This window comes from Carcharodon carcharias, chromosome 15 (assembly GCF_017639515.1).
Source record: "Carcharodon carcharias isolate sCarCar2 chromosome 15, sCarCar2.pri, whole genome shotgun sequence".
Taxonomy (NCBI): domain Eukaryota; kingdom Metazoa; phylum Chordata; class Chondrichthyes; order Lamniformes; family Lamnidae; genus Carcharodon; species Carcharodon carcharias.
Window position 1 is genome coordinate 11,316,728 of NC_054481.1, and position 26,677 is coordinate 11,343,404.

Below are 26,677 nucleotides of genomic sequence, written 5' to 3' on the forward strand. Positions count from 1 at the left end.
GGTGTTGTCACCATTACAGCAGTTACTTATGTGACAGGTAGTTGGGTCACTGACTGTGAGCAGTTGTAGCTCATCACTAGCAGTTACTCGCGGATATTGCATAGAATCTATAACACAGCAACTGATCATTCTGCCCAACTGGTCTACATTATTGATTATACTCCACACAAGCTTCCTCCCATTCTAATTACCTTTTCCAATCCTGCTCCATTTCTTTATTCCCTTCTACCTCATGTATGCACCAAGCTTTAAGTGAATCAATATCATCTGTTTCAACAGCTCCATGTTTCAGTGAGGTCCATATTTTGCCACTCTCTGATCTGTTAGTACTTATCTTATATTTACGATCCTTTGTTCTGGCTCTTAAAAGGCAGCAGCTTGTACTGGGCTCACTAACAAATGAATACAGTTTCTTCACATCCACCCTGTCAAATCCCTTCACAACACTGAAGACCTCTATCATGTTTTTTCTTTTCCAAAGAAAAGAACCCCAAACTGTTCAATCTTTACTTATTGTTGTATCCTCCCAGTTCTGGTGACATCCTTGTGAATCATTTCTGCATTTTTGTATTGTAGAGATCAGAACTACACACACTACTCCACATGGTCTAACCATGCTTTATATAAATTTAACATTACTTTCTTGCTGCTTCTTTAAAAATGAATGCCAATACTCTTTATGGCCTAAACAACTTGTGTTGCTACTCTGAGTGATTATGCACCTGTAACCCCAGATCTCTTTGCGGCCCTAGCCCATTTAGTTTCTTAATTACAGTTTTATTTCTGGTTTTGTATTTTCATGTTTGTTTTTGCTCTCATTTCCCCTCCTTCTCATTTAGAAACTGATTTAAGTTATTGTGACATCCACAGATATGCATGCCACTTTACACTTACAAAATATAGAGTAGTCATCCACTTTCAGTCAAAGTGAATTAAATCCTCAGCATAGGATATATCCTAAAGCCATTGTGACACATCCAGTTTTTTGGCAACTCCTTTCATTGTTGGAGACTTGATCTTATTAGTACAGTAGAACCCCTCATTTAATTGACCAAAGGAGCAAACAATATGTGTAAGCACATGCATTATTGTTCAGACTGCTGTTTTAGCTCAGTAGTTTAAAATTAAAATGTGATTGTCCAGTTATATCACCAGACGTTAACTTAACTGTGTTCATATTTTAATCAGCTCCTTCTCCTTCCAGCATTAGACATGCTGAAACATTTGTTATAACCATTTGTAATGCAGCCAACCTAATGGAATCAGACAGTAATTGCTTCAAAAATAAATATATGTGTAAGGCAATGGGAATTAAAGATGTTCCAGCTATAAAGTCATAGTTTCGTGTATTAAAAGCTGTTAAATCCTTCCATGATGCTATTCATTCTGATAAATAAACTAGAGCTGAAGAATCTTTGGCATTTGCTATGAAGCTGCTCAAATAGTCAGGTGAAAGTGAGCTTGCTAGTTTGTGCTTCTACTGCTATGAGCTGTTCTTCATTCCTTGGTTCCTGTAACTTTAGAAGAAAGCCACTGATGGACAGCTTGCATACATAAATGGGCGTGAGTGCGATCACTCTTTTGGGGACCTCCATGATTAACATGGTGCACTTTTTTTTTAAATTTGGAAACCCTTAACTAAAATTATCTGATAGTTAAATTTCATAATTATTGGATACACACTCCTATTATTTATTCCTCAGTTCAAGTTATTTGATCACTCAAAATCATTTTCTCCGCTAAAAGAAATTATTAGTTTATCCTAGTGCTAGGCAGTGTTCCTGCTCAATTGGGCACGTGCATGGCCTTGCAGCAGGCTCAGAGGTGCCATACAGACCTTGTTCTGCAGCCGCGCAAGAAAAGCAAAAGTACATTGCACATTGTGAAAACTAGCCATGCACAACTACATCATTTTATGGGAAATATTGGTGCTAGAGTTCTTTTTTTAGTTTTGCAGTCACTCAGGCTTCTTGAGCCCCTACCTATACGACTATATACTAATTGAAAAGAAACTGCCTCTATTTTAAGCATTCATAATTAAAAGCCAACATTCATTTTAACTGATTTTATTTCTCACGTCTGACAACATACATTCAGCGATGTACTAATCTGTAATTTATATCTTGATTTAAGGCAGGAATACATGGTCTGCAAACTGTATGTGGACACAAACACATAGGTGTAACTCAGTGTTCACTGTGTCTAAAAATCAATGTTACTTAGCATGTTGCAGGCAATTACATGATGGAATGTAAATGCTGATGCAGGTTAGATGTATATTCCATTCAAAATGTTTTCCTTTTTTATTAATCTCTTTCAATTTTATGTTTTACTTTCTAGGCTACACGACTTTCAATTTTTGTATATTGCATGCAATCTTTAATTTAAGAAACAAAAACAAAAATAGCTGGAAAAACTCAGCAGACCTGACAGCATCTGCGAAGAGGAATACAGTTAACTTTTCGAGTCCGTATGACTCTTCATCAGAACTAAGGAAAAATAATTTAAGAGCCTTTAGAGAGTTCGGAAAGGCTCAGCCTTGAATAGGACCCATCAGCAGTTCCTACTCTGAAGGGAAGACACCTTTGCAGTCCTAAAACTGGCCTATATTTTTATTGTTGTTGATTTCAGTCTGAGCATCTTTGTTTATTACAGTGAGTGATAGTGCTGGATAGCATTTGCTTTTCATATCCATATTGGCATCAAACACCCTTGGTTAAAGTGTTACAAGGATTGAAGCAGAGTAAGCCTCTTCTAATCTGCTACAATAATCTACTTTAATCTCAAAGGAGTACTTTGTACTGCACCAGCGTGAATGCTTCCACTTCTTCCCACTAGCCATTCTCATGGCTTCTCTTAGTAAGACTCGCAATTTAACGCCTGTTTGTGTACTAACATATGAGGAACGTTTGAGGACTCTGGGTCTATACTCGATGGAGTTTAGAAGGATGAGAGGAGATCTGATTGAAACTTACAGAATACTGAAACGCCTGGATAGAGTGGACGTGGGGAAGATGTTTCCAATAGGAGAGACTAGGACCCAAGGGCACAGCCTCAGAGTAAAGGGAAGACCTTTTAGAACAGAGATGAAGAGAAACTTCTTTAGCCAGAGAGTGGTGAATCTATGGAATTCATTGCCACAGAAAGCTGTGGAGGCCAGGTCATTGAGCGTATTTAAGACAGAGATAGATAGGTTCTTGATTGGTATGGGGATCAAAGGTTACGGGGAGAAGGCAGGAGAATGGGGTTGAGCAACTTATCAACCATGATTGAATGGTGGAGCAGACTCAATGGGCCGAATGGCCTAACTTCTGCTCCTATGTCTTTATGGTCTTATGGTCTACTATGGCTATGTGCTCCCAGGAACTGGTTTGCAGCCACTCAAAATCATTTCCTTTGACACCTTAACAGCTATGTTGAAGGGAGACTTTTGCATCTTTACTTAGGCCATGTCCCAAAGATGAAAGAATAGTATGCTAATCACTACCACACACAAAAGAATCTAGAAGTATATTTCTTCAGTGTCCATTAAATGTTTCTCAACTGTATTGCTTGCTAATACTTCTGCAAAGTGCCTTAGAATGTTTTACTCCATTCAAGGTGCAATATAAATACAAGTTGTTGTTGTTTGCCACCATAATTGTCTGTTTTGGGTTTTGGTTCAAAAATAAGACCATAAGACAAAGGAGCAGAAATTAAGCCATTCAGCCCATCGAGTCTGCTCCACCGTTCAATCATGGCTGATAAGTTTCTCAACCCCATTCTCCCGCCTTCTCCCCATAACCTTTGATCCCCATACCAATCAAGAACCTATCTATCTTGGTCTTAAATACACTCAATGACCTGGCCTCCACAGCCTTCTGTGGTAATGAATTCCATAGATTCACCACTCTCTGGCTAAAGAATTTTCTCCTCATCTTTGTTCTAAAAGGTCTTCCCTTTACTCTGAGGCTGTGCCCTTGGGTCCTAGTCTCTCCTACTAATGGAAACATCTTCCCCACGTCCACTCTATCCAGGCGTTTCAGTATTTTGTAAGTTTCAATCAGATCCCCCCTTATCCTTCTAAACTCCATCGAGTATAGACCCAGAGTCCTCAAACGTTCCTCATATGTTAAGCCTTTCATTCCTGGGATCATTCTCGTGAACATCCACTAGACCCTCTCCAGGGCCAGCACATCCTTCCTGAGATACGGGGCCCAAAATTGCTCACAATATTCTAAATGTGGTCTGACCAGAGCCTTAGGAAGCCTCAGCAGCACATCCCTGCTTTTATATTCTAGTCCTCTCGAAATAAATGCCAACATTGCATTTGCCTTCCTAACAACCGCGGATTCTGAAATGTCACTCCACAGTCACAGATTCATCACACTTTTTTGCAGTGACTTAGTCTTGGCAAGAAGGTTTGCTTTGGTCTTGATAAAAGCTGTTTTCCTGCTGCAGTTGTAATTGCCTTTTTGTTGGTCTCTTGTATGACAACCTTTTGGTGTGAAAATATCGTAATACTGCTTATTGCAAAATACTACATGCATTTTATATTTGTATAATATATGGGTTACAGACCATTACAACAATGCATTCAATGCAGGTACAGTAGCATATTGTTCATGTTACTGGATTAGTTAGCCAGAGGCCTGAACTAATGATGCGGAGACATGATTTCAAGCTCCTCCATGGTTAATTTGAAGTCAGTTAATTAAATACAGTCTGGAATAAAAAGCTAGCGTCAGCAATGGTGACTATGAAACTGCTGGATTGTCATTTTAAAAAAAAATAGTTCACTGATATCCTTTTGTGGAAGGATATCTGTTATCCTTCCTGGTCTAGACTTTGTGATTCCAGATCAAAACAATATGGTTGACTTTCGACAGCCCTCTGAGCTGGCCAAGCAAGCCACTTATTTGTACCAAACCACTACGCTTACAGTCGTACAAGAAAGCTGGTCACCACCATCTTCTCGAGGGCAATTAGGGATGGATATGAAAAATTGGCCATGCCAGTGAGGCCCACATCCTGTGAATGAACAAAGTAAATCCCTGATATATACTTCTGATAAATTTGGTTAAAACTAAAAGGACATGTTCAATATATGATGTTTCTGCAGTGTTGTTGGTTACTGGGTTTCTATTATGAGGCTAAAGGATTTGTAACTATTGCTGATGTACAGGATATATATTGTGACATTTAGTGTAAAGCATATAAATAATTAAAGAAGTCCAAGGAATACACACTTAAAAGGATATGGTGAACAAATGGTTTTAACCATCTACCAGCAGATCAAGCTGGACCATGCAAAGCACAGTTGGATCCTGCTTTCATTTGCTCATCCTGGAATGCAAGCATAACCCTCAGTTTATTTTCTCTATTGCAAACCCATCTTCTTAAACCCCTGTCCCCTGTCTTCTCCACCCTTAACCTGAGCAAGGGCTCATCTTCTTTGTCACTAAGATCGAGACCAGCTGCTTCTGCTAAATTAATCCCTTCTGCAAGCCACGAGGTCAAACTGTTACCCTGTTTGGTATTCAAGTTGTGATATTTTCCAAATCACTAATAATTTGAAATAGAGTAGGACTAATCTTTTGCTCATTTCAGATTCACGTGGTGCCTTATTTTGTTTCTCATGTATGCCTTTTACAGTACTGATGATCAGAATTTAAAATCAGTGCTAACCTTCTTGAGGCTAGCATGTTGTGATTTGTGGGAGTGTGACTGGTTTGATCTGAACAGAGCAGGTGCAAATGGGCCAATGCAGACTCACTGCATTGTCTTTATGGAATTGGGACCCTTTAGACTGTTTGCAAATTGACTTTCATTAACGTCACAGTCAGCTACAATAGGACCATTTTTATAACACATATAAGTTACTTCAAATGCTGGAAATCTGGAATGAAACCAGAAAGTGCTGGAAACATGCAACAGACCAGGCAGCATCTGTAGAGAGTGAAAGGAGAGTTGAAGTTTCAGGACCATGAAAGGTCATCAACCTGAAACGTAACTCTCTTTCTCCACAGAATTGGCTGACCTATGAGTTTCCTTTTTTCTATTCCTTTTTTTAAGTTTTATTTTGTTAGTGATTTTGTCAGCTACTGCTGCCGGTGGCTCTACTTGATAATTTAACTGTCTTGATATGGCAGTTTGAGACCTCCATTGTAAGATTTTGATTTATCTGCCTTTACTTCCATAATCCACTATGTAACCCATTTAGCCCAGCAAGCTGAAACAGCTGGTAAAGATTGTGCCTGTGATACTTAGTGCAATTTTGTATTGGCTCCATTGGATCCTTCCGAACATTCTACAAGTGTTGTAAAGCACTGAGTACCCACGTTTATTGTCTTTTTTGATCATTTAGGGACGTGAGGTGTTTCGTGAGACACGTGAAGTTTAAATGGTTCTGTAATTTCCACCTTTTTATGTCAGGCTGCAAATAATTACAGACCCTGGCGTGCTGATTCAGGATTTATCCAGCGCTGAGACATAGCTGAAGACCAGTTCTTTATAAACTCCCAAGGCTGCAAAATTCAAACAGGATAGATTGGGAAGGATGAGCATAAATGGAACCAAGTTGCTTGCGCTTTGTGGCCAGGATCGTCAGGGCTTCATTTGCCCATGAGCTGTAATTTGGAAATCCTTGCTCTAAGCTACTCAGCCACAATTCATTCTTTTCCTGACACATGGGATCAAATATTAGTTTTTAAATATGTGCTAGTACATAAACTTTTAAAGATCAGGAAAACAAACAGCTACTGGAAACAGTAAAGGTGTATTTACAGATTTAAGAGTGAAATACTGTGGATACTGGAGATCTGAAACAAAAAATGCAGGAAAAACTCCGCAGGTCTGGCAGCATCTGTGGAGAGAGAAACGGAATTACTGTTTCGAGTCCAATCTGACTCTTCAAGTAAAAGTATATGGGACTTAACATTAACTCTGTTTCTCTATCCACAGATGCTGCCAGACCTGCTGAGTTTTTCCAGCACTTCTTATGTACAGAATTTACTGTTTTAAGGAAATGCAATGATGAGACTCATTGCTTTTCTTTTGAAGTGTGGTTTTAAAATTGATTTTTCAAACCACTTCTGTATTTATTAATTAAATCTGTTGCATCCAGAGATGATCGCAGTTGGAACCTATTTGACTGGAAGAGGCTGATACTGAAAAAGTGGTAGGGCCGAACAAGAGAAAAGCAGAATGAAGAATTATGGCTTGTTTTGTTTTCCTTTGTTGCTAACATCAATTGTTTTCCTTGCAAAACAACAAGCTGACACTCTGACCCATTACCTGATTTACTTTCTGTAATGAAATGGTGGAAGATTCCACGATTCAAGCGGGTATTTTTCAGTAGTTATTTGGCCAATTACCCTCAAGAAAGATATAATTTCATGCTGTCATTTTTCACATTCATTTGGCCACCTTGTTTCAGTGCTGTACATGTCTGCTGTAGACCTAGTACAGCTGCTGTTGTATGCCCCAATACTTGTTTTAACCTTTAAAATTCACTTCAAAATTAATTGAGCTATTTCATGGTCCTTTTGATTCTTCTCAAAGCTCTGAATGAGGTTGAGCAGTGTTTTTTTTAATTTGTAAAGGGACTTTGAATGTTCTCATTCGACCATATCTGTTTCAGAAAATTCTCATTATTTGCTGCTGGAGAAGCAATATTGTACAGCATTTTCCACAGATTATGCTGGCAATGATGTTAGATGCGATCAGTGTTTCCACAGTCCCTGGTTTCATGTTGTCATTGGTAGTAGGCTTCATCCTGGTAATATATCCAGAAGAACATGTTAGAGATTTGTCCACCTTGAAAATACCCTTCATTTGTTAAAAACCCGATAGGATATTATGAGACCAGGTCTATGACAAGAGATTGCTAATTTTTGTTCATCCTGGAGCTTTTACAAACAACTAATGTTCTCAAAACATGCATTTTTTTTTAAATGCTAGGCTGTATTTGAATTAAATGGTGGGGCTTTAATTATTTTTAATTCATTTGTACTATGCGCAATATGGTGAGCCATTGGATGTGATAGTATCCAGTGTGTGAACTGAGTGCATTAGCACCATGCTCAAAAGTGTAGTACTATATTGGGTCCGACAATTAGATATATATTGCACCCCACAAGTTCCTTCTGTGTTATCTGTTTTATGCTCCAAGTAAAAATGAACGTGATAGTTATTTGGCTTTAGAATATTATTTCTGATGCAGTGTGCTGTGTGCATCACCAAAAGTTAATAGACACGTTGCTGAAATGTGGCATTGACAGTAAAGATGTGAGATTTATCCAGATCTTGGGACCAAATAGCAAGCATAGGCTAGAAGACATATTTCAGGCGAAGAGAGGAGTATGACAAGGCTGTGTACTGTCTTCAGCATTATTCAATCTGTACACAGAACAAATATTCAGAGATTTAGATGTATTCCAGGGGTAAAAATTGAGGGTAAGAACATAAACTTGCAGAATGCTGATGACACAGTGCTACTAGCAGATTTGGAAGAGGCCCTACAAGATATTGTAGATCAAGTAAAATCTAGAAGCTTAGAACATGGATTGAGTATGAACACTCAAAAAGACATAAAAAATGGCAGTAAGAAGGAATGCGTTAGTAGAAACTAGAGTGGTGGATGGTGTCACACTGGAACAAGTAGATAAGTTTGTCTATTTAGGACAAACGATAATGGAAGATGGCAGATGTGATGCAAAAATTAGAATTTAGAAGAAGGCTAGAGATAACCAGAAGTAATTTTGTAAATATGAAGGATGTGTTAATAACAAGAAAACTCAAGCTTTTAGAAAGAAAAAACCTCAAGATACTACTTTCTATCCGCTTTCCTGTAAGCCTCAGAAACCTGGACAGTAAATAAAGTTCTGTGGAAGAAAATAGATGCCTTTGAGATGTGGATGCTAAGATGTATGCTAAAAAAAACCAATAAGACAAACAAAGATGTGCTTGAAATTGCAAAGAACAAAAACACTCTTTAAAAAGTGACATTCAGGAAAGAAACGTCAGTATTTTGGCCGTTTGATCAGAGCTGAAAAGCTAAAGAGATCTCTTCTAGAGGGAAAAGTGGAGGGCAGCAGAAAGAGGGGTCAACCTAGGCATAGCTGGATGACGGATGTCACAGAGCGGTTACAGATTACTCTGTGGATGTGTGAGGATGGTGCAAGACAGACAAGTGTGGCGTCGCATGACAGGAGTAGCTACAAGCAGCAGCAGCAGTGTGCTGTGACATGACTTTTTTGGAATGTACCAAGATCTTTTGAGTAGCCTTGAGTGACACAATTTTTATTGTCTGTATAGATTTTGTTACAGAGGCTCATTTTTATTGGTTAATATGGGTCTTGCGTTTTTGTGCTGTATGGAGGGCATTGTACTTGCTAAGGAGAAGTTTGTTTAGTGCACAGTTTTCGGCATTGTGCCAATTAAATAGAAATAGTTTGTTTTAACATGGCTACGTCTGGGCTAAGGCGCATCAGTGAAATGCTAAAGTAAGTTATTCCGTGGGATGAACAATATAGGTAGTTATTTTATTCCTCTCCTCAGCTGCTCCTTCATTCTTGATATCTTATTTAATCATTTTTAAACATCTTTTCACCTCCTTTGCCCACAAAGTTATTTTGCAGGATTGTAATGTAAAGGAATTGCAAACTTGGGAGTCAAAATAATAATCGAGTTGTGTAAGCAATACACTACATTGATCTTTGTGCATTCTATTTGCAGTGCCCTCCTGACTGAGCTCAACGAACACCATTGACTCAAGATCAAACTTGGTGTCTTCCTGTTCTTTATGACTCAGTAATTTAGGAAGCCCAATTGCCTACATCAGATTTGCTTAACACTGGACTGGGATTGCTAACTGTGTGGACACTCATTGAATTGTTAAAATGTCTATATTTTTCTGTTGACTAGGGTTGTTATGAATGGAGATATTTATTAGTTTACAATGATGCAAGTATTGCAAGTTGCACTGTACAATCTTTATTTTTTGAAATCCATGCAGTGGGGGGAAGAATTGTTTAGATGGCCTAGATCACATTTTTGTTCCTGAAGTCTTTGACTTATTAACTTTTTTTGTTCTTTCTGCAGGTCCTGAAGGGGGAGCTGCTGCCTCTGGTTATGCATCTGGCATTGCTGCTGGCAGCACTGGTGGAAGCAGCAAAACCACAGCAAAGAATTTGTCTTCTATCTCTGGAGAAAAGGAGGAAGGAAACAAGAAAAAAGTCCGTAGACAGTGGGAATCCTGGAGTACAGAGGATAAAAACTCATTTTTCGAAGGCCTGTATGAGGTACAAGTAGTTTCCAGGGTTAAGATTGCTGTATGTTAATTTGATGTCTGATATGTTGGTGCTAAGAGGAAATGCATGGTTCTCTAATACATAGATTTAAAATATGATTAACATCTGTGCAGAGAAACAGAGTTAACATTTTAAGTCAGTATGACTCTTCTTCATACAGACTCGAAACGTTAACTCTGTTTCCCTCTCCTCAGATGCTGTCAGACCTGCTGAGTTTTTCCAGCATTTTCTGTTCTTAATTCAAATTTCCAGCATCTGTGGTATTTTGCTTTTTCTTAGTTAAACTTAGCTATTGCTTTGAGTTACAAGGTGTTCTAATAGGATAAATGCTTAAATTTCAGTGCCTTCCCACAGCATCATTGCTCTACCTCTCTACCCCATCAACAACCCCTTATAATAAATGTACCTCATAACAGCGACTACAAAAAAAATTATAGGCTGACACACCAACAGTGCTGTAGCCCATTGGTTCGAGATGTCAGCAAGTTGTGTGTCTTGTTTTACAAATTGTAGTTTTACAGGAATGCCAACTGATATGGAGAAACTTTTACCTGATTGTTGCAAGGCTTTATAAAGATCTGCCCTTTATTTGAATTTGCCCTGGAGAAAGTTCATGTAGTAATACTAGCTAGTGATCACATTAATTGTCCATACAGAATGCTGTATGTGATTATAAGGGGCTAAGTTCTTTTGTAATTGGTTTCAAGCTGCTTCAAGGAAGTGCAAGAAGTACATTACAATAACAAATTAATTAAAAGTATTCTATATGTGTCTCACTTTCATGACATTCCACATGTTATTCTTTCCTAATTCTACGCAGCCAAAGCTAATAAGTTATATGTATGTGCAGTTAACAATTAAGTCGAGCGTAAGTCAGAGTTTTCGAAGTTTATCCATTTCCATCTAACTAAAATATATTTTCTGAGAGGTTACAACGTGTATTAATATTTTCCATCTTTTGTTGATCCATCTACCACCACTGCTTTTGTTTTGTGGTCTCCTTTAATGGCATCACTCAAGGAAGGTCAGTTTCTGCTTTTCGTTCTGTCCCTACACAGTCAGCTCCAACAAACCCCAAGGTTTCATCCTTGGCCTTCACTATTCCTTAATCATATGCTATCTCAGAGGCATCATTCACAAGCATGGAGGAAGCTTTTGTATGCATGCTGACAACACATACCTCTGTCAATCCCCTGTTCTCCAAGACAATCATCATGCCATCTAACTACCTGTCTGATATTGCATTTTGAGTGAACTAGCACTTTCTTCAACTCAACGTTAACAAGATTGAAGCCATCTGATTCATCTCCCAAGGAAGCTCTGTTCCTCAGGGACCATTGATTTCAGGGTCCTTGCGCAAACTGAATGCTAAAAAGCTCATTTTGTTTCACTCAAATATTTCTATTTAATTGAACAGTAGTATTAACATACTTCTTATTTATTTTGTAGCATGGGAAGGATTTTGAAGCAATACAGAATAACATAGCTCTAAAGTACAAGAAGAAAGGGAAGCCAGCAAGTATGGTGAAAAATAAGGAGCAGGTTCGGCACTTCTACTACCGTACTTGGCACAAGATCTCCAAAGACATCGATTTCACTAATGGTGAATACAGAATTCTAGAAAAATTATTGCATTCTTGCTCTGCTGTTTACTGTTTATGTTTACCTCATGATGTTCATTTGGATACTTGTCCTCTTTCAGCTTGGTTTGCTGCATATGTGGCACAAAGTTTAATTATTTACTATGCAATACCATAGTTAATGCATTTATTAATACATTTATTGAGAATGGGAAATTCCTTATTTTTTCATCCAGAAGAACCAGGTATAACTGCAATTGTGGTCCGACATTTTTCACTATGTTGATATCCTATATGTTCTTGTCAGTATCTTTAAAAGAAGTGTTGGTCATCAAACTGCCCTAATGGCACGCTCAAAACCTATTTTTTGTATTTTATAAAAAGCCACATTGCTCTAATCAGGCATTTGAGCTATGAGTCAATTTTTCCAATTGACCTGATTTACATTTTACAAGATAAGTTATGCCCAGTCACCAAAATTTAGTGAAGAGAAACAGTGGTGTAAGGATAAGTATTTGAATTGCAATTACCTGTAAAGAAAGTAGTTTTTCTTCTGGCTGAAATCACTTAAATAAGGCAAGTTGCAGTGATCCTTATACCTGCAATTGACCTCATCCTGTCCGACATGGGCAAACTTGAGTGACAAAAATAAACCTGTAATCATCCATACCGGTCATACAAATTAATTTTTCTGTGATAGCCCTGAATAACCTAGTTAACTGCAAGGTGGCCGAGTGCGCAGGGCAGAGTGATTTCTGGATGTGGTGAAATTTATTAAAACTCAGTCTGAAGAATTCAGGCTGTTGGGATAACATTTTCATTCTGGAAATTATGACTTGGGATAGTTATTAAATGTTCATGATTTTCTATGATTTGTTTCTCCAGCAGTCTAGTCATCCCGCGTGTTATCCCTTCAGTGGTTGGAAGGTATTTACGATTGACTGACTGCTATTTTATTTCATTTTCTCAGTGGGTTGTGAAACGGGCTGCTGGTTAAATATTACCCATTTTGCTCTAACACAGAATTTCACCTCTAGGGTTCTTGTAACTAATTCTTCGGCACTGGATGTGGTTTTTATTATTTCAGGGAAGCAAAATAACAGAACAATCGGGCTTATAACTTAGCAAACATTGACAAAATTCAAACATTTAAAATAAAAGCACCGGTCCGAAATAAATTTAAATTAATAGCCTGCCCATATCCTTCTAAGTTAACTAGGATATGACAAATGCTGAAACGGTTTCTTTTTTTAAACAGTAAGTAGATTAAATAGGTGTGATTTAATCAATTTGTCTTTATTCATTTAGTTATTGTCTGTTTTGGGTATTGGTTGTTCTCAAATACCCTATCTTGGTAGTCTTTCTTAACATGTAAGCCTCAAACATGGTAATGGGCTACAATCTCAGAAGCGATTAAATCTGACCTCATTCTTCTCCTCAGTGTAACTTCTAGCAGAGATCCGTGGATAGTGACCAAGAATGGCAAATCCTAGTTGATTTTCTTCTTCCAGGAATAGAAGTGAAGAGGTTGACCTTGCTGATAAACTGGTTGAGATCAGCAATTCCAGCATAGGTTTGGAATCAAACCTGGGGTCTTCTGGTCCATATTGCGCAGCAATCTGCTGTTTTTAACCAACTAAGCCATTGGTTGAAATAAAAACAGAAAATACTAGAAGTACTTAGCTTGTCTGGCAGTATACAGGGAGAGAGAAACAGAATTAATGTTTCAGGTCAATGACCTATCATCAGAACTGGCTGATTCTGATGAAATGTCATTGTCCAGAAACTTTAATTCTTCTCTCCCCAGATGCTACCAGGCTTGCTGAGTATTTCAAGCATTTTCTGTTGTTCCAGATTTCCAGCGAACACTGACGATGCATTGAAAAAAATTATGAACTGTATTTTTGTTGTAGTGTTCTCTCGAGGACTGAAGAAATCATCCCAGGAGCTATATGGGCTAATATGTTATGGAGAACTACGCAAAAAAATTGGTGGATGTGAGTATTTTGATGGGATTTGGTGAGAAGGAAGCCTGTTGTAATTGGAATTAGTCCTTTGGTTTCCAGTTTCTGCTTTGTAGACATTGTAAGCAACTGTTGATAGCCTTAATTTTGTTGCTTTATAATTAGTAATTGCCATTATATTAGCTTCTATGAACCCCATCACTAAAGCCCCTGTTTTGCTGGATGAAAATTGTAGTGTTTTTGTTTGTATAGTTTCTGAATTCCAATTTACCTGACATGTAAATATCTCATATATTACTTCAGTTTAGACTTTGAATACTTTTAACACTTCTTGGTGCATTTTTAAGTAGCTACCTTCACCATGAATAAATGGATTGTGTTAATTGGGCTATCAACTGATAACATTTATTCCATGTGTTGCTTCATTTGGTGGATACTTGAAAATATTTTCATGTTTAGGCTACATTGTCAGGTGTCATTTTTTTTGTGTGGAGATGTTAAACTGAGGCCTCATCTGCCTGCGTGGATGGGTGTAAAGGATCCAGTGAGACGATTTGAAGAAAAGGGAATTCTCCTCATGTCCTCCTTGTACTACCACCACCAAAAGCAGACTAGCTAGTCATGCATCTCATTTACTTTTTATGGGAGCTTGTTACATTTAATTGGCCATCAAGTACATCTAAATAAGGAACTTTTTGAAAGTAAGCAACTTTTTTTCTAGATTAGGTGGCTCACAGAGAAAACTATCAATGCAGATTTGATGGCTCAAATGGCCCTTTTCTGTGCTACATTTTTGGGGCCCCTTGGAACCAGGTGGCTTAATGGAAAATTGTGAGTGCATTGCTCATATTACTCCCATTAATGTTGATGGGATGGAATAATGCAAGCAAAATGCCCATGGTTTTCTGGTAAGATACTTGTTTAATGTGAAGGACATGACCTTGAAAAGTTCCACCTTCTGTTATATTCCATTCCATGAATTAGAAGCACTGAATCGCAACAAGATTGTATTTGAGTTAGATGTACTGATGTGTATCAAGACATATGGTTGTTCGGTTTTAAGTATTTAAAAATTTCTCCTCGTGTTACTAGACACCAGTTCATATATCTCTTCTGATAAATGCTTAGTGAATCTATTCAGGTGAGTTTTACAGTAAAGACATTCTGAAGGACAGAATAGCCTGGAGCAAGCAATTATTCTAAAAATAGAGATTTCATACTAATTTAATGCTTTGCTAATGCATTTATTTCATAGGCATGGATGACAAAAATGCAGCTAAACTCAATGAATTAATTCAAGCTGGGTAAGTGACCTTCATATTTTATGTAAAAACAGAAAATGCTGGAAAAACTCAGCAGGTCTGGCATCATCTGCGGGGAGAGAAATAGAGTTAATGTTTCAAGTCTGTATCTAGAACCATCGGACAATGATTTAGTGTAACTGACCATCATGTGTGTCCTTAGACTGAAAATCAACATTCTTTTCAAATCTTATAAGTACTATATGGCAATCTGATATAAATTGATGGTTTGAATTTAGAGCCTTATTTTGCTGGCTTAATATGGTTGTGAGAACATGTCACAGTCTCTAATGATAACAGAGGAATGTACAGCAACCCCACCAAAATATGTTAGAAGAATGCTGAATCCTATTAAGTATGCTCACTGTACATTCACTTTACTTTCGAGTCAGTGATTTTCCTGCCTAACTAACCACTGTAACTTTTTGAAAAAAATGACCTCTTCAAGATAATGGGAAAGCCTTGTGACATAATGCACCTAGACTTCCAAAAATTCTTTCATAAAATTCCACTTTAAAGGCATTTACATAAGCTTAATATAATTGGTAAAGTTTGGAGGTGGATAAAGAATTGAATAAAAGAGAGGCCACAATAGGTCATCATTATGGGAGTGATGATGTGCTGGATAGATGGATTGCTCTAGAAACTAATGCAGAAGCTTCTTCCTTCTGATCTGCCTAGGTGACCTGACTTCAGAACACAAATTAAGTCGGTCAAACTACTGGGTTGTGTGGGGAGCAATAGAAAAATTGATGAAGCATCTGAAAAATTATAGAAAGATCTAGACAATATTTGTAAGTGGACGGAACAATGGCCAGTGAGAGTTATTACAGTTAAGTGCAATAATAAATGGGTTGTAAGGAAACTGGGGCATGTAGTTAATGGTATTGAATTACGTTAGAGATTGAAAGATATGGGGGTGATAGCAAGCTCAACAGTTTTTTTTTCTTTTTACAGATGATGACTTACTTATTCCTAGAATTTTTAATTTTTATTTCAGGTTTCCTGTTATTTCCTTTTTTATTTTACAGACCATGTACAATGATTTCTTGATTTCAATTAACAGCAATGTAATATTGTCAGATTAGGGTCTAAGCCTGAGGCCATCGTCCTGAAGCTGTATATTGCTTTGTTCAGGCATACCTTGAATATTGCTTCACTGGCCATCAAGGCAAAAGGAGCTTTCCAAGCCTTGGAATTGGTGTAGAATATGGTCACAAGATGAATTTCTCAAATCTGAGGGCAGAGTAATGAGGAAGAATTACAAAAATGTGCCTTGAAAGCAAAGGAATGAGAGAGGATTTTACAAAGGTGTACAATATAGGAGGTGGACTTGAAAAGCCTAAACATAATTTCAAATACAACTGCAACTGCGGGACAAGGAGACATAATAAAAACTTGTAAAAGGCAAGTTCAGGATTGTTGTCAGAAAACACACCTTCGTGCAGAATTACTAATATTTGGAGTGGTCTTACAGGAAGAAGGCAAAACCACACTTCGTTCAAGAGACATTTGGATGCATTTATGGAGAGATTGTAAAGTTGTGTTAGCTAGATGGGTACAGATGGTCTTCCTCTACTTGTAATAATGTTCTGTGCTGTGGTCCTTGCTAGATTTTGTGATCTGGCCAAACTAACTGCTTTGAAGACTTGCTAATGCAAGATTTCTCCAGTTTAGAAAAGTAGGAGCATATGGCGAAAGCTCTTTGTGTAGTGACTTCAGATGGGTAGCCAGATCTTTACTGGAGTTACATGCAGAGAACAGTTGTTTCACAATTTGTCAGGTGAATGCTAAGGTTGTGGGATGATCTTGTCTTTCTTCTCCATTAAAAGTAATTATGACTTTTGTGATTTCAGGGCCACCACGGTGCGATACAAAGGCCGCAATTTGCGTATAAAGACACCGATGTGCCGGGCTTTGAAAAAAATCTGCGATCCTGAGGGTAAGTTCTATGAAGTGATAAAACAAAAACAGAATTACCTGGAAAAACTCAGCAGGTCTGGCAGCATCGGCGGAGAAGAAAAGAGTTGACGTTTCGAGTCCTCATGACCCTTCGACAGAACTTGAGTTCGAGTCCAGGAAAGAGCTGAAATATAAGCTGGTTTAAGGTGTGTGTGTGGGGGGCGGAGAGATAGAGAGACAGAGAGGTGGAGGGGGTTGGTGTGGTTGTAGGGACAAACAAGCAGTGATAGAAGCAGATCATCAAAAGATGTCAACCACAATAGTACAATAGAACACATAGGTGTTAAAGTTAAAGTTGGTGATATTATCTAAACGAATGTGCTAATTAAGAATGGATGGTAGGGCACTCAAGGTATAGCTCTAGTGGGTTTTTTTTTATATAATGGAAATAGGTGGGAAAAGGAAAATCTTTATAATTTATTGGGAAAAAAAAAAGAAGGGGGAAACAGAAAGGGGGTGGGGATAGGGGAGGGAGCTCACGACCTAAAGTTGTTGAATTCAATATTCAGTTCTATGAAGTGATGTTTGAAATAGAGTAAAATTAAATTCCTGAGGAACTCTTGTAAGAAGATATCACCAACAACCAGCGGGTATGAGGAAGGGTATATAAAGGAAAGGGTTGTGACTGCATCTAGTGGCTTACAGTTGAAACAAGTAAGTTATCAAATCTGATGAAGAGCTGGAGGGATCCAATGAGTGAATATAAAACTGGTAATTTCTCAGATTCCCTGACTAGATTTTCACATTTTATCTCAAGGGGATTTCCAACTGATTCTGAAACAGTAAGTATGGCGTAACAACTTCCTGCTATTGCTTTCTCGTTCTCAATCTGTATTGATATCCTGAGATCAACTCTGTCAGGTAACCATTCTCAAATCTATTAATCAAGGCAATATATATACTGTACCCCCTCCTTGCAAATATGAAAGTGGTTTTTTTTCTTGAAACTTTGCTAATGTAGACAAAAAAAATCCTTTACATTGGAAGGTATTCCTTGATAGTAATATTTCATGCTGTGCCTTTGCAGTTCCTGCATACATGAACTGAGATGGTGGATACCATTCATATGTTGCAAGGTTTTTATTGACAAGACCAGCCTGAATGGTTCATTGATGGAGTTTTCGGTGGGGTAGGGATTCTTTGCTGTCTGCCAAAAGCAACCCTGCAAACCAACACCCTAATGAGTAGGGTGGCCACAAGTAACTAAGCAGCAGGAAGCTTACCAGTGCCCTGTGTTGGTAAGCTGCTTGTTTTTTTGCTGGTTAAACGTTATTAGCATGCCTGGCTTTGATTTTCGCCCACCTCTCAGTTCTTTGGACCTAGATAAGTGGGATGTGCCCTTAATCACACAAATATTATGCTTTGTATTACAATAAAAAAAAACATACATATAGATTTTTCCCAGGTTTGGTTGGAAACAATTGTATATGGAATGGACTTTTGTACGTGCCAGAAACTTTGATGGCTAAAAAAGCTTGAACCATGACCTGAAAATCCAGAAGTGAGGATTTAAATGAGAATTGTATACACAATATTCATTCCCGTGTATCATGTTTGTTTGCATTGTAATTTCCTGTGTTCACATTTGTAATGAAAACTTGTCATTTTATTCTGCAAGTCGAGGCATTGTACCTACGCCATTGGCAGGAGGTATAATTACAGCATGGCAAGTTTATATAGGCAGTTTATTACATAATGGTCATATAAGAATATTGACAGAATGACTGAATTACATTTATGCATACTGATTAAATTACCTTATGCCCATGAACCCCTTTTCACCTGAATACGACCCTTGGTCTTAAATCTCTGTGTGCCACACTACGAACGGCCTATTAGTGTTTGCATGTATATTTGCTTCTCTATCCATAGTATAGCAAAACTCTTGCCTCTGTGTTCACCTCTTGGCTGTGCCATTTGACCTCTTGTTGTCAAGTTTTTGTCACATTTTTTTTCTGTTAACTTAAACCATTACAAATTCATGCATCTGAATTTAGTATTGGCTTGACTTGTATAAAGTCAGCCTTCTAGTTTATGCAAAAATGTAAACATATTACTAGCATTTCATATGGTAAGCTGGAGAATGCTGTCACTCTCTTAATCTGTCTGCCTTTTGGTGATTTTCTTTGTCTTGTTTATGCATCTTCCCCTCTCTCTTCTCTTCTTTCCTTTCTGCTCTTCTATTACTCTCATTCCTCTTTGTTGCTCTCTTTTTCTTCTTTCCCTTTTGACAACAGGTGTTGGATGACAAAAGAAACTACCAAGGCTGCAGTCTGAATTTGAGGTGGGGTTGTGAGGAAACTATAGTCCTCAGCAACTCTCCTCATATCCTATATCATTTTTAAAATTCTTTTGTGGGATGTGGGTGTCACTGGCTTGTTCAGAACACTTTTAAGAGTCAACCACTATTGCTGTGGGTCTGGAGTCACATGTAGGCCAGATTCCCTTCTCTGAAGGGTGTTAGTGAACCAGATGGGTTTTTATGACAATCGACAGTGGTTTCGTGGTCATTTTTAGACCTTTAATTCCAGATTTTTATTGAATTCGAATTCTACCATTTGCCATGGTGGGATTTGAACCCCGGTCCCCGGAGCATTACCCTGGGTCTCCGGATTAACAGTCCAATGACAATACTGCTACCTCCCCTCGTTATTATCCCACTTCTATTTCCTGCCAACCCCTCACCCCCATCAGTTCCTTTACCTCTTCCTCTTCAAACTACGTGCTTAACTTTGTAACTCCCCCTCCTTTTTGTTTTGCCGTCCCTCATCTCACCCCTCTTCCCCAGAACCTACCAGCTCTTTTCCTGTGAGTGAATGGCTAGAAGACAGAGGCTCCCTCACGTTCAGCGTGTTGTCTCTTCCTTTTCTCCTGCTATCTCCTCCTCAACTATCTTTTGACTGTCTTTTTTAACGTTCTTAGGGATTAGTGACGAAGAAGACCAGAAACCCGTCCGACTTCCTCTCAAAGTGCTACTTGAACTGCTGCCACGCAGTAACTACACCTGGGCAAGAGTTCAGAGTTTGGCACAGAATCCTCGACTAAGGTAGAGGCTGAACATCCAATCTGTTTATCTGTGATGGATTCACTCCTTTGATTTGCTGACAATCAGATAGAGAGCTGAGTGTGTTGTGTTGTCTTTTTGTAGCACAACTTGAGTCTTCAGTTTCTGAATGCGAAACTTTTACATATTTTAAATGAAAGTCCTGTGTAAGTTAAATACTCCAACATTTCATTAACATTTAGCAGAGCAGTATTTGAGAGTAATGTTAACAGATGTGTTACTTGGAGGGGAACTGACTTTCAGTCAATAGCTATTTTTAACAAGTTACTTGAGACAAAGCAAGCTCAATGGTGGTACAGACTGTAAACAGTTTACACATGAATTACCACAAAAAAAATCAACAACAAAGAAAAAATTAAAACTATGGGGCACTTAACAGACTTGCTAACATCACCGAAAGTTCAGTTTAGTTGAATTGTATCAGTCACGCTAGAGTATTCCTTTATCAGTGACCAATGGTAAACTTGATTTTACTTGTATTCTCCTCATCTGTCCATCCCCTATACCCATAGATGAATAAAGTGGGCAGCCAGTCGATCTGCTTTGGAATGCTCAACCCCCAATTCCATGACTCCCTTTGTTATGGCAGATCAAGAACACTCCATTTATAGAATGATGGATGTAAATTCACATTCATCTACTTTATGAAACAATACGTTGGAACTTTTGTATGCTTTGTAATTTCATATTTAAGAGTTTTGAAGATAATTCTGAAATTTCCCTCTTGGGAGCTATCAGTTGCATTTGTATGTTGAATGACAGCATGCTGCATTTTTAGTCCTTTACTTTAAACTGAGTTACAATATGCAATGTGATACTGTTATTAGCAAATCATTCTTTGATGGACCAGGTTTTATTTCCTTGCAGGATGATGGTGGAGCTGCACAGGAAAGTTTCTAGTCTCATTGAATTCCTCAAAAATAAATGGGCTTTACAGGAATTCAGAATTGTATCCTTTTTCAACCAGTAGCAAACAAAGAAATCCTTGGCTGATTTATCAACAAATCCCAGATGGCCAGTCAGTGAAGCAATCATACTGCTGCTTGATGTCATTGGTAAGAGATCCAAGCAATTTAAATGGTAGGGCCTCAATTGCTTCTGATTGCCAAGCTGGAAGAACTGAACCAGTGCCCACAGCCGCTCAATCATCCGGGGCAGGAGTAATGCATAGACTGCCCTGGAGTCAACCTTAAAGTGGGGAAGTGGCAAAGAGTATGGAGGAACCAGCAGTGGGTGGGAAGATTTTTTGGGGGGTTAGAAGGAACCCTCACATTCTTTCTGTTCACAAAATGCCTTACTGTTGCTGCTTTAGGAAGTGGCCTGCAGGAATCCCTTTAAGAATCGCTGGTATCACAGACACAATGCGTCTGCTTTCTAACTGCCCATAATCGGTATGTTTTGTGTGGAAAGAGGTGTTTCTTTCCTTACCCTTAAGATTGTGTATTCCAATTAAGTAATTCAGCAGCAAGCTGTTATGAGTTTAAAGTTATTTATTCTCTCACACTCCCTGAATAAACAAAGTTATATACTCAGTCTCACGCACACACTCACACCCATGCAGACACACATGTGCATGCATGCAAATGCTTGTGCGCAGAGAAGACAGGCACACAGACACAAATACAGATAAAGTTAGTTCACTTTTACAGATTACGGTTCTTTCATTTTCTGATTTATGATTTCCAGTCTCTCGTATAGCAGGCCTGTGGTCTCCTGAATGGATTCAATAATTTGAAGTTAAAACGAAAAATTCACAGCAGGTTGCGAGGTTTATTGTAGTCAGATATTGAGGAGGTTGGTTCTCAGGTGAACCTTGAAACTGGAGCAGGTTAAGCGCTTTGGCTGCTTGATAATTTGCAACTTGTTTTAAATTCTGGTCCTCGGACTGGCTGATGATTGATGGCTCTGCTGGATCCTGAGGTAGTAATGGTGCAGTCCCGGAAACCAATTTCAATTACATGACCACTAGATTAACACTTCTGAGGGCCACCCATTCTGTGATAGAATGGGAAGTTGATAGTGGCCATTGAGTTTCGATCTTCCCTTTTGTCCAGATGAAACATGGAGACAGACAGTCTGGAAATTCCATACTCTTTAAGCATTGGCCTATTCTTAAGCAATGAATGTGTGAAATTCACAAATGGCTTTGAGGTGCCATCACCTCATATTTAATTAGGGTATTTGCAGGAGACCTGATACTGCCTGTAGTCCGAATGCCAAAAGTCACATTATTTGCTGTAGCTCTCTTAACAGCTTGTTTGTGTCCAATTTTTAAAAATATTGACAGAGTTCTTAATGACATGCCTGTACTGGACACGACACTGGTTAGGCCACTTTACATCTAGTACCAGTAGATGAACTATACTCTGCTTACTGGTACCTGGGGAAAAAAATGTCATTGGACATTATCTGCATGCCTTAATGAGGGTTCTATCCATTTGCAGGACGGCTATGGGAAGAGGAGAAAGGAAATTCACATCATAGTTTTCAGAGCCTTGCTGCCCTATTTGCACCCCCCCCCCCCCCACCCCAGTGTGCAACAGTGAAAGTCAACCCCTGATATTTGGATATATTTTTCTCTTTTGTTCCTCTACTTTTATTTGTCTCTCCACTGTAGCTTGCCCTCCTGTATAATTGTGCTATTCTGTTGAAGGCAGGTGGAGACCTTTGCCAGTGCCATAAAATATACATTAATGCATGATTCTGAGTTGCGCAAAACAATTTTTAAAAAAATCCACCATTTTGTCTATAACTGCTTAAAAAAAAGGTAGAATAGCTACCATGACTTAATGTAAATAAATTTATTTTGTACATGTCTGAATGGCATTATAAATAAATAAAAATGTATACCCCTTACCCGTGTCTGTTAATTGCAGCCTGCCTCAGTTGGAATGGCTACATTTCTAACCTTTACCACACCAGTTACCTGTTAGTGTTTCATTCACATTAACTTCTGTAGGTTTGACCAAACTACATGCGGAAGGCATTAAACCCTCGTGCTGCAGCTTAGTTTATTGTAATAAATGCCAGCTGTGACTCAGTGGTCACACTCTCACCTGAAACAGAAGGATGGTAGGCTCAAGGTCCAGTCCAAAGACTTGAGCTGACGCTGGTGCAGTCCTGAGAAAGTGTTGCACTGTGGGAGGTGCCATTAAACTGCAGGCCCTGCCTGCATTTAAGATAGGTTAAAAAGATCCCAAGGTGTTATTGGAAAAGAAGCAGGGAACTTGTGGTGTCATAGCTAACGGCTATCCCTCAACCAATGTAACTAAAACAGATTATTTGGAAACTTATCGCATGGTTGGTTGGGTTCCTTGTGCGCAAAATTGGCTGCTGTGCTTCCCTACAATACAACAGTGAATACACCTCAAAAGCAAGTCATGGGCTGTGAATAACTTCGCAACATCCTGAGGTTATGAAAGATGCACTGTGACTGCAACTTCTTTCTTTTCTTTTTCCTCTTTGCTTTCTTTTCCTCTTTCGCTACTAGCAGTAAGTCCAATACTGTCTGAAGGTGGTTAGAGTGCCACAATTAAACTAAGCTGACCTTAGATACTGTACACTAATTTTAATTCATGTAAACATACAAATGTCTTGCCTCAAGTTTTGCCTTGACTTTGTTCTTCAGCGTAAATCATTAGAAGAACGCCAGCAGGACTCTGGAGATAATGAATCGAGGATTGTGGGACTTGAAGAAAAGACGGAGCTCCATCTCTATCCTGCAGAGAACTGTACCTTAACTGCACTGCCTGGAGTGGCAAAGGTGGTTCACTCAAAAGCCTGCTGTACAGTGCACTGGCAGGAAACGGGGAGGTGCAGACAGAACGTGAAGGACACTCATTTGCTCCCACCAGCACAAATCCTAGCTAGGGCCTCTATTACAAAGGATCCGACAGTTAATCTCAACCAGGGAGCACAGGGCCCAATGAAGGGACATATTAAACAAATACGGGCCACAACAGACGGGAGAACTGGTAGCAAAATGACTGGGTTGTTGACTGGAGAAGGACCACAAAGCACTGAAGAGGGAATTCCTTCTTTGGAAGGTATCACTGCTGAAGAGACAGCTGCCCACCAGGAGAGTCCAAAAGCAGAGGAGTTTTTTGATGTGGCACAACAAGAATCAGGGGAAAATGGAGAAAATCTATTTAATTCCCCCAAAGCTAATTCCGATGTTTCCACTGAAGAATGCAATGGTAATGAAGCAGCTCTAATGGAGTCCCCAGAAGCAGCCAGCACTGCTGAACTCTGTGTTTGTGGGGGGACTATGAACACTGATGAGGCATCCCTCTTGGACCCATTCCCTCGTTACATGAAGTCTTGTCAGAACTTAGTAGTTCCAGAAAGGTGTATGTGTAAGGACAAATCCTCCGAAAAAGATGTTCCTGCTTCAGGCATAAATGGATTTTCTGTTGATCCCAGTGCTGTGCATTCGGGAAATGTAGAAATGATGGAACTCAGCACTGAACAACTTGCAGTTTCAGGGCCACAGTTGGCCAATGATATTACTTTAAAGTCATCCAGTTCAACTACATTAGATGATGGTGATAATAGGACCCTACCTTCTATTTGCACTCGTGAACAGTCAGTGTCATGTACCCAAGAGGTGTCTGATACTGACTGCCTTATGAGGCAGGCCTTGATAATTGCTTCGCCCCCTCAGGGACAACCTAATAGTGCCAGCATTGTTCCAAAGCCACCAAAAGAGGATACTACCCACTTTGCGCAGCAGATGCAGGAGGATGGCTGGAGCCCGAGTACCTCTGAGAATCTGACGTTGGCTGAATTGTACCTCATGCTGGGGAAACCCAGCAAACTACAGCTTGAGTATGACTGGGTACAGACCCAGCGGAATAACGCAGAGGAAACTGAGAGAACAAGGGGTGCAAGTCAGAGATTACTGAAGTGCTTGCTGCAAATTATCACCACTGAAGTGAATCCTAAACCTGTGAGTATACTGGATCGATGGGTGAGAATAACAGTGAGTTTCTGCTAAAACGGTTTAAACGCAAATGGTATTTTAAAGGCATAGAGAATAAAGAAACTTCTAATATCATTTTATATTTTGGTTCGTACTGTTAAAAACCCCCCCAGAAACTAAAGAATGTTAGAAGATAACTGTGGTCAGTACCTGTCTACAGACTAGTTTTACTCTTGTTTACTCTAAAGGGCAAGAAGTTTGTTTCTAAAGTCTTACCATTTACGGCACAGCACAGAGACACGTGCTGTCATTCCATTTCAGCACTGATTGGAGGAGCTTAACTGGGCAGCTCTGATTGCAATGTGCCTGTTCATGATCACTTATATTCGTGCATTCAACATCTCTGGACACCAGTCACAAGTCAACACTTAAGGCGACTACCATCTTGTGTCATTTTCTTGAAGCCCTTTTCTTTTAGGGGAGATGATGGTGTAGGGGTAATGTCACTGGACTATTAATCTAGAGGCCCAGAGTTAATGCTCTGGGGACATGGGTTCAAATCCCACCATAATAACTGGTAGAATTTAAATCCAGTTAATTAATCTGGAATATAAAGCCAGTCTCAGTAATGGTGACCATGATAACTACTGTATCATTGATTGTTGTAAAGACCCATTTGTTTACTACTTGTTTACTAGACTTCAGGGAAGTATATCTGCTGTGCTTACCCAGTCTAGCCTAAGTGTGACTGCAGGCCCACAACAATGTGCTTAACTCTTAACTGCCTTCTGAAATGGTCTAGCAAGCCACTCGGTTTAAGGGCAATTAGGGTAGGGCAACAAATCAGAAACTAAATCAACCAGCCATATAAATACTGTGGCTACAAGAGCAGGTCAGAGGCTAGAAATTCTGGAATGAGTAACTCACATCCTGACTCCTGAAAGCCTGTCCATATCTACAAGGCACAAGTCAGGAGTGTAATAGAATACTCTGCACTTGCTTGGATGAGTGCAGCTCCATCAACACTCAAGAAGCTCGACTCCATCTAGGGAAAAGCAGCCCACTTGATTGGCACCCCATCCAACATCCACTCTCTCCACCACCAAAGCATAGTAGCAACTATGTGTACCGTCTGCAATATGCACTGCAGCAACTCACCAAAGCTCCTTCGACAGCACCTTCCAAACCTGTAATCTCTACCACTTAGAAGGACAAGGGCAACAGATACATGGACCGCCACCACTTGCATGTTCCCCTCCCAGCCATACACCTTTCTGACTTGGAACTATATTGCCATTCCTTCAATGTTGCTGGATCAAAATCTTGGAACTCCTTCCCAAACAGCACTGTATGTGTACCTATCCCACGTAGACTGCAGTGGTTCAACAAGGTGGCTCAGCACCACCTTCTCAAGGACAATTAAGGATGGGCAATACAAATACTGGCCTAGCCAGTGATGCCTACATCCCATGAAAGAATAAAGAAAGATAAAAACTTATTAAAAAACAAAGTAGAAGAAAACCAAAGGAATTGATTTATTGGTACGTACACATGATAGTTTAGTATTGTATTCAACGGTAGACTTCCCTCGTT

General features: G+C 39.1%; 1 protein-coding gene across 2 annotated transcripts in view; it reads left to right on the plus strand.

The window, feature by feature from the left end:
* Window positions 1–26,677, plus strand: part of cramp1 (cramped chromatin regulator homolog 1) — a 53,507-nt gene that overhangs the window by 6,623 nt on the left and 20,207 nt on the right. For both annotated transcript variants that reach the window (XM_041206215.1, XM_041206216.1), the window contains exons 3-10: window positions 10,084–10,283; window positions 11,742–11,895; window positions 13,786–13,869; window positions 15,092–15,140; window positions 16,994–17,079; window positions 20,022–20,145; window positions 21,031–21,112; window positions 23,792–25,111. In XM_041206215.1, the coding sequence (XP_041062149.1) occupies window positions 10,084–10,283; window positions 11,742–11,895; window positions 13,786–13,869; window positions 15,092–15,140; window positions 16,994–17,079; window positions 20,022–20,145; window positions 21,031–21,112; window positions 23,792–25,111 (2,099 nt within the window). The remainder of the gene's footprint in view (window positions 1–10,083; window positions 10,284–11,741; window positions 11,896–13,785; window positions 13,870–15,091; window positions 15,141–16,993; window positions 17,080–20,021; window positions 20,146–21,030; window positions 21,113–23,791; window positions 25,112–26,677) is intronic.